Source organism: Podarcis raffonei, chromosome 12 (genome assembly GCF_027172205.1).
Source record: "Podarcis raffonei isolate rPodRaf1 chromosome 12, rPodRaf1.pri, whole genome shotgun sequence".
NCBI lineage: Eukaryota > Metazoa > Chordata > Lepidosauria > Squamata > Lacertidae > Podarcis > Podarcis raffonei.
In genome coordinates, this window is record NC_070613.1 from 10,922,310 (window position 1) to 10,941,404 (window position 19,095).

At 44.6% G+C, this 19,095-nt stretch overlaps 1 protein-coding gene and 1 long non-coding RNA gene across 4 annotated transcripts in view; one reads left to right on the forward strand and one right to left on the reverse strand.

The window, feature by feature from the left end:
• LOC128398459 (uncharacterized) overlaps positions 1–293 on the forward strand; it is an 86,001-nt gene extending 85,708 nt beyond the window's left edge. The window contains exon 5 of the long non-coding RNA XR_008327136.1: positions 204–293. This is a non-coding gene — a long non-coding RNA (uncharacterized LOC128398459). The remainder of the gene's footprint in view (positions 1–203) is intronic.
• The window catches only part of PRKAG2 (protein kinase AMP-activated non-catalytic subunit gamma 2), a 202,118-nt gene that overhangs the window by 125,944 nt on the left and 57,079 nt on the right, over positions 1–19,095 (reverse strand). For all 3 annotated transcript variants that reach the window (XR_008327131.1, XM_053359547.1, XM_053359548.1), the window contains exons 2-3: positions 8,887–8,958; positions 268–550 (exon numbers count right to left, since the gene is read on the reverse strand). Coding sequence is in view for 2 of the 3 variants with exons in the window: in XM_053359547.1 (XP_053215522.1) it covers positions 268–550; positions 8,887–8,958 (355 nt within the window). In the remaining variant the exon portion in view is untranslated. The remainder of the gene's footprint in view (positions 1–267; positions 551–8,886; positions 8,959–19,095) is intronic.

Genomic DNA, 19,095 nt, shown 5'->3' on the forward strand with positions numbered 1-19,095 from the left:
CAATAAGGGACAGCAGCGGGACATGGAGCTGGGATAAGGGACTGTCCCGCCAAATAAGGGATGCTTGACAGCTATGCGCAACAGAGTCGCTGTGTTTTGCACTAGCGAGCTAGCATGAGAAGCAACCACTTAAAAGCACCTTAAGCAAAACTCGAAACCAAAGCTAGTAGGACACACTCTCTCTACTTACTTTCCTGCTGCAGGAAAAGGAAATGGCCCCGAAACCCAGAGCACCTTCCCAAAATGTAACAACGAAGAGTTCCTTACTTTTTCTTGATCTGGAGAAGAACTTTATGCCCCCGGGGGAAGTGGATGCGTTGGAGCTGGGGGAGGAAGAGTCTTTGGAAGATGACCGGAAGATGCCGCTGAAGCTCATGCGCCGAGGGGAACGAGGGGGGGATTCCTGGTAGGGGAAGGGGAACACTGTTTTGGGCGAGCCGGGACTGTGCTTGGATTTGACCGGGGCAGAGGCTGGGCTGGAAGGCCGGTTCTGGAGCCCCTTTGGGAAAAGTCCTTTGGAAGGGCTCCCTGTGTTGTAGCTGTCTTCCGCCTGCAAGGGAAAGAGAAAGGGGTAATAATTTTTAACAAAAAAAAATTATTCCAAGGCCGACCTCTGTCAAACCATTGACCTAATGAGCATCTACCTGCAGTGAATCTGCTGCAATAAAATATTGCCTGCCCTTCTCTTAAAAATATATTTTGCTGGACTAGCCAAACACTAGCATCTTTCCTGTGTTGGAAAGGCTGTGGAGAGATATGCTCATATTTTTATGCATGGTGGAGTCGCACATTGGTATACATCTTTTGGGGGGAAAACTTGTTTCTCATTATTTCCAAAATTACACAGCAATCCCTTCTGCTCAATTCCGGTCTTGCCTTGTTATCATTAGTCTCAAATTTAAAGAATAACCTTAAATGCAGAGGTATATTAATTTTTCCTATTATCAACAGTCCGATTAACAACAGCGATACTGGAAACAACTTAAAGAAACCCCCATTGAAATCTGACTAAATAATAATTGGAATGTGGCTTTATCTCGCTACGAAAGGGTGATTAAAGGCAGTTCAAGGATAGACACTTTTGGTGAGACTTGGCTTCCCTTCTTTGCCTTTATACATAGAGACAGAAGGCACTTTTATTCCACCCTCAAAGCAAGAATCTCTGGGGAGAGGCTACTTGAAATGATAATGCATAAATAAACGTAATGCTTGTGAACTGTGTACTGCATATGAAACCTAACGAGAATGTACCACTGGGCGAGTTAATATTGTTCTTCTATTGACATGAAAACCAATAAAAATTACAGTGGTACCTCGGGTTACATACGCTTCAGGTTACAGACTCTGCTAACCCAGAAATAGTACCTCGGGTTAAGAACTTTGCTTCAGGATGAGAACACAAATTGTGCTCCGGCAGTGCGGCAGCAGCAGGAGGCCCCATTAGCTAAAGTGGTGCTTCAGGTTAAGAACAGTTTCAGGTTAAGAACGGACCTCCGGAACGAATTAAGTATGTAACCAGAGGTACCACTGTATTTGGATGGGGGGGAATATTATCTGCCCAACACTGCAGGTGGTCAGAAAACAGAATTAAAAGTCAAATCCCACCTTCTTCTAATGAAAAGTTAAAATGCAGACTCTCAATGGGTGACAAGGAGGACTCACTACCAACATAGGAAGACAATATGCTACTTTATACCGGTCAGCCTATTTGTCTATCTGGTCCAGTGCTGCTGAACTTTGACAGGAAGTCCATCTCCATGGCCTTGGGGAAGAAGTCTCACCACCGTCACCTCTGACTTGATCTTCTAAATTTGGGACTAGACTTATGACCTCCTGCATGTAAAGCATGAAAAATGATCCATCTCGGTCCCAACAGTTGCCATTTGTGGATGTGAAAAGAACGGGAAGTTTCTGGGATCCTGGTTAATTACATAAAATTCTGCCGCAATGGCCAACAAGACAAGCCATGCAGGTTTTTTTCGAAGGTGAACTACAACAGTGGTGAGCATGGGTCAGACCAGAAATCTATGCCTTCTTAGACCTCCTACCTTCTGCCGAAGAAGAGCTGTTTTGCCTCACATGCACCACCCTGAGAGCTGATACAGTGGTACCTCGGGTTAAGTATTTAATTCGTTCCGGAGGTCCGTTCTTAACCTGAAACTGTTCTTAACCTGAAGCACCACTTTAGCTAATTGGGCCTCCCGCTGCCCCTGCGCCGCTGGAGCACGATTTCTGTTCTCATCCTGAAGCAAAGTTCTTAACCTGAGGTAATATTTCTGGGTTAGCGGAGTCTGTAACCTGAAGCGTCAGTAACCTGAAGCGTATGTAACCCGAGGTACCACTGTAATGGCTTTTTATTGTGTACAACATGCAGCAACAGCCGTTTTTAAAACTCAAATTATATTTTAACTGGAATATAACAATATTCCCTTTAATTGGACTGAAACGTGCTCATATGTTATAACTATCTTGGTCCTAGGGAGGGCGGGAAGCAATTATGCTGATATTAATGGCATGTACAGTGCGCATGACTATCTCAATTGCTTTATGGCTACAGCCATTAGCCGGGGGGGGGAATGAGGGGAGAGACCTGTCGTTTCCTGTTCTCTACTCTTGATGCTGCAGCAATTGTTCCAGTCAGAGCACCTCAAGTGAGATAATTTGATTAATTATTTACCTTAATGATGAGGGGTAAAGAAAACATTAAAGCAGAAGATGAGTGTAAATAAATATATATACATATTTGCTTCCCTATTGGCAATTCATTTAATCAATTTTTCCTTCTCTGAGCTTATCAGACAGGATCCAGTCCTCAATAAAGAACACATACACAAGTACCCATGACTTCTAAGGATACCCAGCCCATTCTTGATACCCCGGCAGCTACAGAGGCTCAGCTGCAGAAACCAAAGGGTGGGCATTTATTGGCTAGTTGTTCTTAGGAATTCTGTTTAAATATTTGTCAAGAAGGAAGGCAGCGGGGCCTCTGGCATCCTCAGATGTTCCACAGACTGAGCAGCAGAGGGCGAAGGGAGCATGTGGAACCAAGCGCAAGCTGAAGGAGGAAACTCCACAAAACAAGCATTTTGCCAGGGACCTCCATGCACAAGCATTAGTCTGAAGAGCAGCTACGAATGATCAGCCCCACACTGAACTTCTCCACACAAGGCACGTGTGGCAATGCATAACTGAATCTGGGATCCACAGCTAAGCTCCAGGCCCTTGCTACTCAGGGCGTTAAGCTTATTATTCTTATTATTGCCCCCAGAGTAAAGGTAAGGGTAAAGGGACCCCTGACCATTAGGTCCAGTCGTGACCGACTCTGGGGTTGCAGCGCTCATCTCGCTTTACTGGCCAAGGAAGCCGGCGTACAGCTTCCGGGTCATGTGGCCAGCATGACTAAGCCGCTCTGGCAAACCAGAGCAGCACACAGAAACACCATTTACCTTCCCTCCGGAGCAGTACCTATTTATCTACTTGCACTTTGACGTGCTTTCGAACTGCTAGGTTGGCAGGAGCAAGGGCCGAGCAACAAGAGCTCACCCCGTTGCAGGGATTCGAACCGCTGACCTTCTGATCGGCAAGTCCTAGACTCTGTGGTTTAACCCACAGCGCCACCCGCATCCCTCCCCCAGAGTACAAAAGTGCTTTAAAGAGCCGCAAAACCAAGACAGACTGAAGAGCTTGGAGTCTAGACTTTGGCACCACAGGTCTTTCCTTATGCCTTGACCTGAAAACTCATTTAAACAGACAATACTGCCATGCACCTTTTGATGCAGTATTTTTTTTTTTTTTTTGTATTTTCCTGCATTTGGGTGTTTATATTTGTGAGCTTTCTTCTGAACCATAAATCTTATATTTTATTTTCAGGGAAAGAACAGGATTTGTTTAATAAAGATTTAAGAAGAAAATAAAGTACCCAATGAAGAGAGGGACAGATTTATTGTAACAAGCAGCATGGTTTGAACTGGAACATTCCTTACAGAAAATAAATCCACAGATAAGTACAAACATTAACTCAGTCTCCCCATTTTAGGCAGAATTTGCTGATCCAGAGTCTCTAGGTGGAGAATATCTATCTATCTATCATCTATCTATCTATCTATCTATCTATCTATCTATCTATCTATCATCATCTATCGCTTTTTTTCTATTAAAAAAGTGTTTAGGGGTACTCTCATTTTCCTACTCATTTTGAAATACTGCCCCTCAATGAGGCCAAACTTATTCACAAAATGTTTAGGGGTATGCATCCCCCTGCATCCCCCTAGAAAAAAAGCACTGTATGTATATGTATATATATATGTATATGTGTGTGTACATACATACATACATGTACATACATACATACATACATACATACATATACACACACACTTTTACTCATCTCCTTGAATTTCTTTTTCCCTCCACCTTTTCTTCTTAACTTATACTTAGTTTCCCCTCCCAAAAATTTATATTCATTTCCTCCTCTCATTATCTCATTCCTTTCTATTCCCATTTACAGTGGTACGTCAGTTTCAGAACAGCCCTGTTTACGAACTACAGTGGTACCTCGGGTTAAGTACTTAATTCGTTCCTGAGGTCTGTTCTTAACCTGAAACTGTTCTTAACCTGAAGCACCACTTTAGCTAATGGGGCCTCCCGCTGCCGCCGCGGCACAATTTCTGTTCTCATCCTGAAGCAAAGTTCTTAAACTGAGGTAATATTTCTGGGTTAGCAGAGTTTGTAACCTGAAGTGTATGTAACCTGAAGCGTATGTAACCCGAGGTACCACTGTACAGTCATACCTCGGGTTACAGCCACTTCAGGTTGCGTTTTTTCGGGTTGTGGTCTGCCGAAACCCGAAAGTACCGGAACAGGTTACTTCCGCGTTTTGGCAGTCGCACATGCGCAGAAGCACCAAATCGCAACGCGTGTGTGAGCTGACGAGGGTTGCAAACACTGCGGGTTGCGAACGTGCATCCCGCACAGATCACATTTGCAACCCGAGCATCCACCGTATTTGGTTTACAAACTCTGAAAAACCAGAAGTAGTGTCCCGGTTTGCGAACTTTACCTTGGTCTAAGAACGGAATCCGAATGGTGGAAGGGCACCAGCGGCGGGAGGCCTCATTAGGGAAGCATGCCTCGGTATAAGAACAATTTCGGTTTAAGAACGGACTTTCGGAACGGATTAAGTTCGTAAACCAAGGTACCACCTGTATTATTATTTTAAAATATTAACCTTTTACCTCATCTCCTAATTCCCTTCAACACTTTCACTGACTTCCAAGGCCATATCTGACTCCTGGGGCTGAAGCAAGTGAAGAGGCAGACTGCGGTGCCAAGGTCCATGTGGCCCCGTTTGACTAAACCAACTGGCAGTGCCCTCTCCAGGGTTCAGACTGGGGACATTCCCAGCCCTATCTGAAGATGCCAGGAATCGAACACGGGGCCTTCCACGTGCACAGAGGATGCTTTAACACTTTAATAACCCTTCCCTGATAGGAAGAAAAATTCTTTCCCTTAGAAGGACAGGCCTGGAGACATGGAGTTCCTTATTTCCTTCAAGCAAAGGGAGCGACGGCACATACCAGATTAAACTAAATGATATGCTATCGGTCTTCATGTCAAGGTGCAGTTAGATTAGTGTCATTCGAGGCGAGGGAATTTCTGCCCGTGGTATACCGCTACAGAACGTCGCTCACGTCTCACCAGATAGCTTTATCGGACTGTACATACATCCTCAGAGGCAAATGCAAGATTAAATGGGCTGTTAGTGTGTGTCAGTGTGTTGTGCGTCTGGCTGGGGTCTGGGTAAGGATATAAGGCAACGATGTTTTCAGTCCTGTCCTGATTTTGGTGTGTAATCAGCGCAGCTTCTGTTATTCTACGGTTCAGCTTCCACTCAAACCTACATCACCATCCCCTACAACATTAATCCGATGAAAATAGGGACCTTCTATACCTAGACAGCATCTTAAAAAGTACCTAGACAGCATCTTAAAAAGTAGAGACATCACCTTGCCAACAAAGGTCCGTATAGTAAAAGCTATGGTTTTCCCAGTAGTGATGTATGGAAGTGAAAGCTGGACTATAAAGAAGGCTGATCGCCGAAGAATTGATGCTTTTGAATTATGGTGCTGGAGGAGACTCTTGAGAGTCCCATGGACTGCAAGAAGATCAAACCTATCCATTCTGAAGGAAATCAGCCCTGAGTGCTCACTGGAAGGACAGATCCTGAAGCTGAGGTTCCAATACTTTGTTGGGAAAGATGGAGGGCACAAGGAGAAGGGGACGACAGAAGATGAGATGGTTGGATAGTGTTCTCAAAGCTACCAGCATGAGTTTGACCAAACTGCAGGAGGCAGTGGAAGACAGGAGTGCCTGGCGTGGTCTGGTCCATGGGGTCACGAAGAGTCAGACACGACTAAACGACTAAACAATAACAACATTCTCCGTCAGGAAGCTTCTCTCGTGTTTGATCTCGCCACACACATAGATGTCCTATATACATCTGTCACCTTAAGCCAACTTCACTGCCTCAACCTACCTCGCAGGATTATCGTAAAGAAAAATGTCTGAGGGAAGGGATCGTGCGCAACACCTTCCGCAGATAAAAGAAACGAAACGAAAGTTTTAGGAGCAAGCTAAAATTGCCAGCCGGCAATTAAGTCTGGAGGAGCAACAGAACCTTGTGTTATAACCACCATTTTAAGACTCCCAGCAAAGCTAAAAATGTCACAAGCTGGGCTGGGGAGGAAGGAATGAGTCAATCAGTATTTGCAATAGGTCTTCCTCAGGAGGTACAAACACAATCTCATCTGCCTACAGAAACACTCTCACCAAGTGACACATAATTTACTCCTCAGGTTTGAAAGTTACAGGCATACCTCAGAAATATTGCAGGTTCGGTTCCAGCCTACCGCGATAAAGCAAATATCGCAATAAAGCGAGTCACACACATTTTTTGGGTGTGAATATATAAGTTCTGTTTACACTATGCTGTAGTCCATAGGTAGGCAAACTAAGGCCCAGGGGTCGGGGCCAGCCCAATCGCTTTCTAAATCTGGCCCAAGGATGGTCCGGGAATCAGCGTGTTTTTACGTGAGTGGAATGTGTCCTTTTATTTAAAATGCATCCCTGGGTTATTTGCAGGGCCTGCCTGGTGTTTTTACATGAGTAGAATGTGTGCTTTTATTTAAAATGCATCTCTGGGTTATTTGTGGGGCATAGGAATTCATTCATATATTTTTTTCAAAATATAGTCCGGCCCCCCACAAGGTCTGAGGGACAGTGGACCGGCCCCCTGCTGAAAAAGTTGGCTGACCCCTGTTGTAGTCTATTAAGCCAGGCCCCCTAGCCAGCTTGACTCTTGCAGCCAGAAGTGTGGCTCTTCCTCCCCCTGGAAGCAGCTGGGCTGCCTGCAGCTGTACCCATGTCCTCATAAGGAGCAGTATCTGTGAAGCACAATAAAACTGCATGTGCAAGATTGAATCACACACTTTCCAATCTTTTGCAGAAAATTATATTTTCATCTGCAGACGAGAAGCGATAATTCCTCATCGCTGATGGTAGTGGCGGCGACCCCAAAACATTTAAAGTGCTGTAAGGTAGCTTCACTTAAGAACCATTTTTTTCTTCTCAGGCAATCAGATTCTACACTCCTAAAGTGTGTCGTGCTTAATGCTTCATTGTGAAAGGTGTGAGTCAGCTCCGCAGAATTTAAAATGGATCTCTGCTTACTAAGGCAAAGGGTTTTGTGAAACGTTAACAGCCAGAAAGACGCGTTCCTGGCATTTTTCTTGAAGCTGTCCCAAGAGGTAAAATATCGCAAGAGTAGCAGACTTTAACAACAAAGCTCTTTCCCTGTCCTTTCTGCACAAGGGGAGGCAAAAGAGGAAATAATAGATTGCTCCTGATTCGCTGGAAAACAATGAATTGTGCAAACCATGGTTTGCCCCATTCAGACACAAAAATAATATTTGGCAACAATTCAGTACTGAATTGGCAGTGTGCAGAGAGAAGGAGATCATATCCCCATGGTTTAGCATTGCATCTGAATGCACTGCACTGTCTGTGTTTGAGCTATTTGTTTTGGGCTGCCTGGCAGTTGCATTTTTTACCTTCTAAACCACTTTGAGTGGGCTTTTGCCTCTCCTGGAGGGATTTTAGCTTGCTAAAGGATCTGTTCACACGTCCAAGGTGAAAAAGTTATAGCAAGGCCACGCCTCCATTTTCCTCACACAGCAAGCTGGTCCTGTGCAAGCGCCTCCCATGGAACCAGATCCACAGGTCAGGATAAGGGTGCCATAAAGGTAAAGGTAACGGGACCCCTGATCATTAGGTCCAGTTGTGGCCGACTCTGGGGTTGCGGCGCTCATCTCGTTTTATTGGCCGAGGGAGCCGGCGTACAGCTTCCGGGTCATGTGGCCAGCAGGACTAAGCTGCTTCTGGTGAACCAGAGCAGCACACGGAAACACCATTTACCTTCCCTCTAGAGTGGTACCTATTTATTTACTTGCACTTTGAAGTGCTTTAGAACTGCTAGGTTGGCAGGAGCTGGGACCGAGCAACGGGAGCTCACCCCGTCGCGGGGATTTGAACTGCCAACCTTCTGATCGGCAAGTCCTAGGTTTAACCCACAGCGCCACCCGTGTCCCAAGGGTGCCATAGAAGAGGCCTTCTCCCAAGACTACTTGACCACATCATCAACACGGAGGGGACAAAGGGACCTTGCAGCAACTTCCACTTAAAAATACTCAGCTGAATCAGCCATTTCTGGACAAATCAACATGGCCGACGTGAACTCAGTGAAACAGGTCTCTGAATTCTGGGAAGATTGATGGAAGCACCACCAGTTTTCACTAGCAAGAGATAGAAAGAAGACTCAGAAAGTCCTACCTTCCGTGAAGCATGCTTCTCTGCACTGTCCACGTCTCCATCCAAGAATGGCATGGCAAATGAGCTGAGATCCTAGGAGAAAAGGAAAAAGGAAAATTATAGTCTTTCAATTAAAGTTTCTAAAGGGCACACAGACTAGAATAGAAATGCAATACGTCGTATGTAAAAGGAAGCTTCAGAAGTCATTTTATAAAATGAAAAGCAGTTCTGGGATGGTTAATGCTGAGTGGTGTAGTGGTGTGGGGGTCACTTAACTTATTTGCTGGCTATTTATTCACTTCTTTGAGCAGTTTCACCCTTCCACTGTACAGTCTCAGGTAATGTTTGCCTTCCCAAAGAGGCATTTGGCCTGCTATTCTCTTCCTACTTACCTGAGAGGAGGGATGTCAGAGAATTCCACTGAAAATAGAAATGTGAGCGGAAATTGCCAACGTTCATTTTATTCATCCCACTCCTCCAACAGAACTCAATCCAGCCAATACAATCAGTATTTGCTGCAGCTGTTGCTTTCAGTCTGTAAACGGTACATAATGGATCACGTGTCAATTCCCCACCAACTCGCATTGCACTGAAATGAACAGGGTGGAATATTGTAATGGCAACGCAACTTATGTACTGAATTACGTACATTACATAAGCTATGCAGTTTTGCCACAGCAAACAGCAGGACAAAAAACACTGTGTGAAAGGCGAACTGCAGCAGAAGGGAAACAGTGCTTCATGGGCAGAACAGAAAAACGATGCCTTCTTACTTCTGTGGTTGAGAGTAAGACCCACTGAACACAGTGGATCTGATTTCAGCACTGCTGGAAACAATTTTGTGAAGAACTATGCCTCATGTGGAACATAGGAACCGCCCAGTTGAATTAGGCCCAAAGGCCCATTTATTCCAGCATTTTGTTTTCACTGTAGCCATGCAGGACCTGAGTGCAACGGCGGTCCTCTGCTCAAAAGTGTCCCCCCAGGATGCAGCTTTTCATTGAAAAAATGATGACAGATGTTGGTGCTTAAATAATAATAATAATAATAATAATAATAATAATAATAATAATGTAATATATATGCTGCTCATCTGCCTGCCCTTGTCTCTCTCCACCTAGCTTGGGGCATGGCCTGGCAGGATTCACAAGGACTGCAGCTACTGCTCAGCAGAGAGGGCTCCTCTTTTAAATTGTTTTTAATTTCTATCCATATTGTTTTAAATGAGACCATCTTGGCTGTGAGCCCTGGAAGAACTGCACCTTGCCTTGTTGGCCTTTTCCCATCTGGCCTGGGAGAGTGGAGTGCTGACTGACTCCAACTACAAAAGCTGAGGCTGTTGAACGGATTCTTGGGCTGGAGTATTGTTTACAGGCGGTTGAAAGAGCTTGTTGCTGTTACTGACATTATTGTTGTATCTTTAGTTTTAGATCTTATGATTTACGTGGAAATTGTTTCCATTTGGTTGTGTACTTTTTGTTTTATTTATAGTTTATGACTTCTGTCATGCTTGAAATTATGTAAATCTTGTCATGTTGTAAGCCGCCTGGAGCATAGTTTCAACTATGGAAAGGCGGCATACAATAAAATGGTGATGATGATCTGACTGGGTTGCCCCAGGCGCTCTAGGCAACTTCCAACAAATCAAAACACAGTAAGACATCCAACATTTTAAACTTCCCCACACAGTGCTATCTTCAGATGTCTTCTAAAAATCAGAAAGTTGTTGATCTCCTTGACATCTGATGGGAGGGCGTTCCATAGGGTGGGCGCCACTACCAAGAAGGCCTTCTGCCTGGTTCCTTGTAACGTCACTTCTTGCAGAGAGGGAACTGCCAGAAGGCCCTCGGAGGTGGGCCTTTGTATGTAATGTGTTACATATATATAATGGGGAGCAGGTGGCGCTGTGGTTTAAACCACTGAGCCTCTTGGGCTTGCCGACTGGAAAGTCGGGGGTTTGAATCCACGTGACCTGGATGAGCTCCCGTTGCTCTGTCCCAGTTCCTGCCAACCTAGCAGTTCAAAAGCATACCAGTGCAAGTAGATAAAATAAAAAAGCACCAACAGTGCTTTTTTTCTAAAAAAATGTTTAGGGGTACTCTCATTTTGACTCAAGAAAATCACCAGTTTATAGTTCAAATTGGGGAAAATAAATACAGTAAATGGACAAAAGTACAAAGATTCACAAAATGTTTAGGGGTATGCATACCCCTGCGTGCCCCCAGAAGAAAAAGCACTGGATACCGCTGCGGCGGGATGGTAAATGGCGTTTCCGTGTGCTCTGGTTTCCGTCACGGTGTGTTCCATTGTGCCAGAAGCAGTTTAGTCATGCTGGCCACATGACCCGGAAAGCTGTCTGCGGACAAACGCCGGCTCCCTCGGCCTGAAGTGAGATGAGCACCGCAACCCCATAGCTGCCTTTGACTGGACTTAACCATCCAGGGGTCCTTTACCTTTACCCTTTTTTACTTATTTATCTATTTATCTGTTTTTATCACACTTTTCTATATAAAATACCCAACACATCAAACAAAACTAAAACAACTAGATCATAAAATGGATTAACTATGATCCATTAACAGACGGACAGACATAAACTATTTTCCAAAATATATAGTGGGTGAATCAGCTGTCACATAGTATCTCCGAGGAAATTAGATGCTAATAGCATTTTTAGATGAAAACCTATTGTCTCAACAGTAAACCTAAGATGTGTGAATATGACAAGTATGTGTTTGCAATTGCAGGTGTCGGGGAGGAAGTCTTGTCACGAAGCCAAGATAGGGAGACGTTCCTTCCACTGTATTAAACAGGGGATTTGCCTGTGCAATGTGTTAAGGGACATTAATCAGATTGCCAACTTAAAGAACCAACAGGAACACAGGGAAATGGAGAGGGGAGAATTCTATACTCCTTTATTTTATTTATTGCACTATTTATTGCCTTTCTTCCATGGAGCTCAAGGTGGATTTCAGTGGTACCTCAGGTTACATACGCTTCAGGTTACAGACTCCGCCAACCCAGAAATATTACCTCGGGTTAAGAACTTTGCTTCATGATAAGAACAGAAATTGTGCTCTGGCGGCGCGGCGGCAGCAGGCCCTATTAGCTAAAGTGGTGCTTCAGGTTAAGAACAGTTTCAGGTTAAGAACGGACCTCCGGAACGAATTAAGTACTTAACCTGAGGTACCACTGTAATATAATTACAGTAATGATTCAAAAAACCACTGGTGATAGTAACACAAACCACCTGGCATTTGTGAACTTTATCTTATAATTCAGCAGTTTCATGCTAAAGTCTCCCTCTGAAGGTCTTCTGGTCAAGAATGATCACTTCAACATCAGTAACCTGAGGTACCACTGTATATTGTTTCCCCCCTCCAAATTTCATCCCCACAACAAGCATGTGAGGTAGGCCAGGCCAAGAGCAAGTGACATCATCCTGTGAGCTTCATAGCCAAGTGAGGATTCAAACCCTGGTCTCCTAGGTCTTAGTCCAACGCTCTAACCACTACACCATAGTGGCTTGCCGATTGTTTGTGAAAACAGAAATCCTTCTGAAAATACTTCATAAGACAGAATCATAAAATCACTGAATTGTAGTGGTGGAAGGGACTCTAGTCCAACCCCCTGCAATGCAGGAATCTCAACTATAGCATTCATGGCATTAAAAACCAAGGAAGGAGAGTCCACTGTCTCCAGAGGGAGTCAGTTCCACTGTCAATCAGCTCTTACTTTCAGAAACTTCTTCCTGAAGTTTTAGCCAGAATTTCCTTCCTTGTAACCTGAAGTCACTGGTTTGAATTCTACCCTCCAAAACAGGGGGAAAGCTTGCTCCATCTTCCTTGTGACAGCCCTTGAGATATTTGAAGATGGCTATTATATCTCTATTATATCCATTCTGAAGGAAATCAGCCCTGAGTGCTCACTGGAAGGACAGATCCTGAAGCTGAGGCTCCAATACTTTGGCTACCTCGTGAGAAGAGAAGACTCCCTGGAAAAGACCCTGATGTTGGGAAAGATGGAGGGCACAAGGAGAAGGGGACGACAGAGGACGAGATGGTTGGACAGTGTTCTCGAAGCTGCCAGCATGAGTTTGACCAAGCTGTGGGAGGCAGTGGAAGACAGGAGTGCCTGGCGTGCTCTGGTCCTTGGGGTCACAAAGAGTCGGACACAACTAAACGACTAAACAACAACAACAACAATTATATCTCCTCTCAGTCTCCTCTTTTCTAGGCTAAATGTACCCAGCTCCTTCAACCATTCCTCATAAGTCTCACAAAGGTCTGAAGTAAAATCAGAAAACAGGTAACATGGCTATCCTAGAGGCTTCAACACTTTCCCCAACCCGATGGCCTCCTGATGTTTTGAACTAAAACTCCATTGATCCCTGACCATTGGTCATGCTGGCTGGCTGGAATGAGAGATGTTGTTCAAAGCATGTATTTCACGATGGGCAGGTCCATATTGCATTCAGGAAGGTGATTAAAATTTACCTGGGGTCAACTTTTCCTTCACAGTTGTGAGACTGAATCCTTCAACGCTCTTCACTATTTTGGTTCCTTTTAGTCCCTAAAGCAGACAAAAGGTTCTCTATGGCCCTTCTCCACTCTACACAACTCTCTCTTTTCCAGAAAAGGGAGAACAGGAGATCTAAATCTACTTCTGCTCTCTCACACATGATACATGTTCTGCCCATCTTCTGAGTCAGTTAAAAGTAGCCCTGTTAATTCCAGCTCATTCTCTTTCTAGAAGGTTCTGGATTAGAATGCTCTCAAATGCAGAATGAGGGCAGGACCCTGATTTCCCTAGCAGCCTCTCTCTGCATACCCCAGTATTATATTCCCAAGGGTAACTCAATAAAACACAAACATTTGTTACACATAATATCACCACTCGCAATCTTCAGACCTTGCAGGAAGCAGAAGATTTTCAGAACGGAAGATTGCAATTGGTGCAACACTTCAAATTAAATTCAAAGGAGATGATCCCTTTGTGCCACCATTCAATATCTTTCCATTAGCAGGAGCTATGTTCTCGTTAAATTAATTAGCAATAATTAACAAAAGCCGGGGTAGCGGTGGTAGTATTTGAGCTGGTGATCAGACAGCTTTGAGTGATGCGAAGAAAATTACACTTATGAAACAAATATGCCCAAGTCATCTTTAATTAAGGAAAATAAACTGTAATTGCATCCTTGCCTCTGCTGCTTGCTCAGTCGGATGGACTTTTGTGCTGTTTTAGTATGTTGCTATTTAGCAAACATGTGCTGAGAATGAGCACAGACGAAGAGGAGAGAGCGCTGCATGAACCCTAGGTTCAAATCGCCTCCTAGGGCTGGGTTCAAATCCTTTCTCAGGTGCACGAGAGGATTTGTGCCCAGTCAAAGTACAACGCTCTATCCTCTACTCTGCAACCTTTTCCTGTTAAATGTCACATTCTCTGTTGGATTAATCTGCTTCTCAATAGCCCACTGTGCTCAATAACTCACATGTGCTCTGCCAGTGAGTGATGGCCCCTATTGAAGAACACTTCCCAACCTGCAACCTCTTCAGTTCGGGACAAATAATGGTCACTGGCGGGGAAGAAGAAGAAGAAGAGTTTGATTTGATATCCCGCTTTATCACTACCTGAAGGAGTCTCAAAGCGGCTAACATTCTCCTTTCCCTTCCTCCCCCACAACAAACACTCTGTGAGGTGAGTAAGGCTGAGAGACTTCAGAGAAGTGTGACTAGCCCAAGGTCACCCAGCAGCTGCATGTGGAGGAGCGGGGAAGCGAACCTGGTTCCCCAGATTACGAGACTACTGCTCTTAACCACTACACCACACAGGCTCTCACTGGGGAATTGGAGCCGCATGAGATGCAGAAAGAGAGAGAGCGCACAATTCAGGCAAGTGAGGGCATCAGAGGGATTCAAGTCAGATTTCTTTCAAGTGATTATTTTTGCTTAAGGACCTGAATGTGGATGGTTTTAAAAGAATAAATCAGTAATGCTAATCTCAAATTCTTGGCATCTCAGGCAAACCTAAATTAGGTGATCCAGTGGCCTTTTACATCTTAAGCCCCAGATCTGGAAAGCACCAGAGGTACCCAGAAAAGGGCATATTTTCCAACATTTCCAAAAAAGGGAAGCATCAATTCCAAACACAAATGTCCTATGAAACCTACAAATGTCCTATGAAAACTGTTTTGCCTTGGGAAGGATCCACAGGCAAAGTTGTGGCTTGGTGCACCGGGGAAGGAGGTCAGCCACCCATGACAGTCCCAACTCTCCTGCTCTCTCATGTTGTTGTTGTTTAGTCGTTTAGTCATGTCCGACTCTTCATGACCCCATGGACCAGAGCATGCCAGGCACTCCTGTCTTCCACTGCCTCCCGCAGTTTGGTCAAACTCATGCTGGTAGCTTTGAGAAGACTGTCCAACCATCTTGTCCTCTGTCGTCCCCTTCTTCTTGTGCCCTCCATCTTTCCCAACATCAGGGTCTTTTCCAGGGAGTCTTCTCTTCTCATGAGGTGGCCAAAGTATTGGAGCCTCAGCTTCACGATCTGTCCTTCCAGTGAGCACTCAGGGCTGATTTCCTTCAGAATGGAGAGGTTTGATCTTCTTGCAGTCCATGGGACTCTCAAGAGTCTCCTCCAGCACCATAATTCAAAAGCATCAATTCTTTGGCGATCAGCCTTCTTTATGGTCCAGCTCTCACTCTCATAGCAGATTTCAAAGCTGAAGCTTCAAGAGCCATGAGGTTCCAGAGATTGCCTCGTACAAAGAGAGTGAAACTTGGCGATGTGGGTCCCTACCAACCTATAGTCTCCCCTGCGCACAGCTCCTTAGACACCAAACAGTAGAGCTCCCCTCAAAACTGAGTATGAGCAGAAGCTACTTGATATATAAGCTTGGCCCACCATATCTGAATAACACATAGTGAAGGCCACAGACAAGTATCTGCGGGTCACGCAGAGAGGAATCCCTACATCCTGCTGTTAAAATGCAGGATCAGAGTTTGTGAAAACCCATTTGTTTCTTCTGGTTTATAGCGATGATTTAATTCAAGGCTCAAACATTGGTTCATGCTCTTGGCTTTGACGTTCTGCGCACTTCACCAAGGATGTGTGTGTGTGTGTGTTTTCTCTTGAAAGAGTGACAAGCTAAACTGTCAGGTGCCAGAACTGGGGTGGCTGGCTTTCAACGTGACTCCAAAAGAGTGGGTGGTAACAGATGCAGCACGGTACATTCACACAACCCGGTAAGCAATGCAGCCTTCATCGATCTCTGATCATTCAGGAGGCAAACAGAGGAAGAGATACAACAGGAGAATGGATGGGAGTAGTACCAAATCAAATCAAGCAAAAAGAAACCCGAGAACTTGATTTTTTTTAAAAAAAAATCTGCTGATTTGGTTTTTGTGAATAATAATTATAATAATTTACTTATACCCTGCCCACCTGACTGGGCTGCCCCAGCCACTTTCGTCGAGAAAGTTATTGTTTGTGCAAGTAGGCTGCACATAAAAATTGTATGGATTTGTCTATGCTATTTACCAGCTGCCTCTTATTTATACTTTGCTTTCATTTCTGGAAAGAAACTGGCCCCAAGGTCTACATTAAAAGGATTTATAAAGCTGCCACATTTCTAAATCTTTACGTTGTATAATGTAATTCTATTTGCGACTAGTGGGACTTGAGGTTCTCTGCTTTTTGTAGTTCTTTTGTGCTCAGAATTATGAAGTCCTCCTGTTACGGATAGAACATTCCTCACAAACAGCAGATGGACACCTACAGGATAAATAGAACAGGATTTTTTGTACTGCTTTTCAACAGGAGATAATGACAAAAGATGCCTGGATCTTTTTGTGTTCCCTGCGCAATGTGGGGCCCGCACAGTTATGAAACTTCTGCTTAAAAGCACAATCCGCTTGCTTCCACTTTCCTGGGATTATGCTGCGTTGAACACAGTGGGACTTACTTCTGAGTAGACATGCTTAGGCTTGCATTGTACATTCCTGTGTTCAGATCAGTGAATGACCTGGGAGCTACGGCATTGCAGACCTGATGACTGCCCCCTGAATGTATTATTCATCATTTATTGGATTTAAATCCCACCTTTCTCCCATGGAACTCACGGCTGAATGCATGGCGACCCCATCACGTCTCTCATCCAGGCAGGGTCCAGACTCTTAATCTCAAGGTTGTGTGTTCGAGCCCCACGCTGAGCAAAATTTTCCTGCATTGCAGGGGTCAGGCCCCCTTCCAACTAGTCTATGATTCAGCAAGATGGCTGCAGCCCACGCCCCGTTGTTATGTTTGTATTTTAATATCACTGAAAATCACTGAATGCTAGCATTCAATTGACATTGGAGAGAGACTGAGTTGAGAAATAAGACCAAGGGTACATATTGATATAGGAATGTATTAGATAAAATGTAAAGCAATATACAATGATTAGAGTACATTCATTTGTAAAAAAGGAATATACAACGGGATAGACAGGAAGTCCAAAGTGTTGGTACATATATGATTTTGGAATAGTTTTTTGTCCTTGTTTTTTTTCTTTAGGTATATTAACTTTGTATTTAAACTTTGTACAGTGGTACCTCTGGCTGCGAACAGGATCCGTTCCAGAATCCTGTTCGCAACATGAGCAGAACGCAACCCGCTTCTGCACGTGTTGCGATTCACTGCATCTGCGCATGCGTGTGACATCTTTTGCGCGTCTGCGCATGCGGCGAAACCCAGAAGTAACCCTTTCCGGTACTTCCAGGTTGCTGCGGGACGCAACCTGAAAAAACATATCATGAAGCAAACGCAACACGAGGTATGACTGTATACGTGCTGAAAATTATATTATAATGGGCCTTGTAAAACAAAACAAAACCCTGTACTCATTCAATCGGTGAAGTGTCTAGCATGCAAAGAAAGTAGACAAAACCCATCTTTGCATCCCTGTGCCATGTTAGCAACTTGAACTAAACTGTTCTGCCTTCTAGAAAACCACAGACCATAAGATTTAGCTCTAGCGAGTCATGCTAGGCACAGAGCATCTTGCAACTGTCATGCTCTGTGCTCAGGCAAGGCAGAACACAGGCTGGGTACCAGGCAGACAGAAGCAAGACTAGGTAGAGAAAGAGTCAGACTGAATGCAGGCCTTCAGGCTATCTTCCAGGAACCCTAAACCTCTACGTTGCCCCTGCAGGGAACAAACTGAGCTCCAGCCCTATGTAGCCCTGTGTGCACAGCTGCTTCCAAATTGTGAGTTCTGCCCAAACCAGAAGACACTCTTTCACTTAAAGAGGCACAGCCCTCTCCATTGGTCTCCTACTAGGATGCAGTGCAGGAGTTTCTCCCTGCACCCTTGTCCTCCATGAAGCTTCCAGAGTCTGAAAATGGCAGTGCCACATCCTCTGGCCAGGGGGACACATGCGTCACAGAGTGGCAAGGCTTCCAGGGTGTGACACGTGCCCTTCCCTTTCTGTTTTGGAGTCTTCCATTACCTGAAGAAGACTCCTGGCCCCTGACAGTAGCCTGCTCTGGACCAGGAAGTTGAAAGCACCGCATAAACGTGGCGCCACAGCAGCGATCAGTTCTGCCTTTAAATTTTGTTCTATGCCGTTGTTCGAATCACGTAAAAACGTACAAAATCTCAAAAACGCAAGCAGAGCGAAGGCCACGGTTCCACCTCTCAGCAGTTTAGGAAAACAGCTGTTCTTCCTGCTTGCTCTGTGCATTCTTTTTGGTTAATAGCCATGAGTAATTCTCATGAGCAAAGAGATCAGCTGGCACGCAAGGATATTAAAGCCTGAAGATTACCGTTATTATCAATTGTTTACACAGTGCTTTTGATTCGCAAACATCTTTCGAATCCTTGATCTGGTTCATCTTCACAACAACTCTGCATACAGGGAAGCCATTGTCATTTCCATTGTTTCACAGAGATTGGCAGCTCAGGTTGGTGGAAGAGTCGTCTCTGCTCAAGGTTATTCAGGAGAACAACATTTACCATGCACTCAAAACCTTCGGTGTGTTCCTAGTACGATACGAAGCATAAGAGACAACTGCACTGAAATATAACGTACTCGGAGTTGAGAGTGGATTTCATGCTCTTTATTCAGCTCATAGTGGTGGGGAAGAATGGAAGTTCCCCCAAAATGTCTGCTTTATATACATTATTTACACAATGGGCCCCACGTGATTGGCCAATTCCGGGATTCACCTGTAAGCCAATCAGGTTGCGGA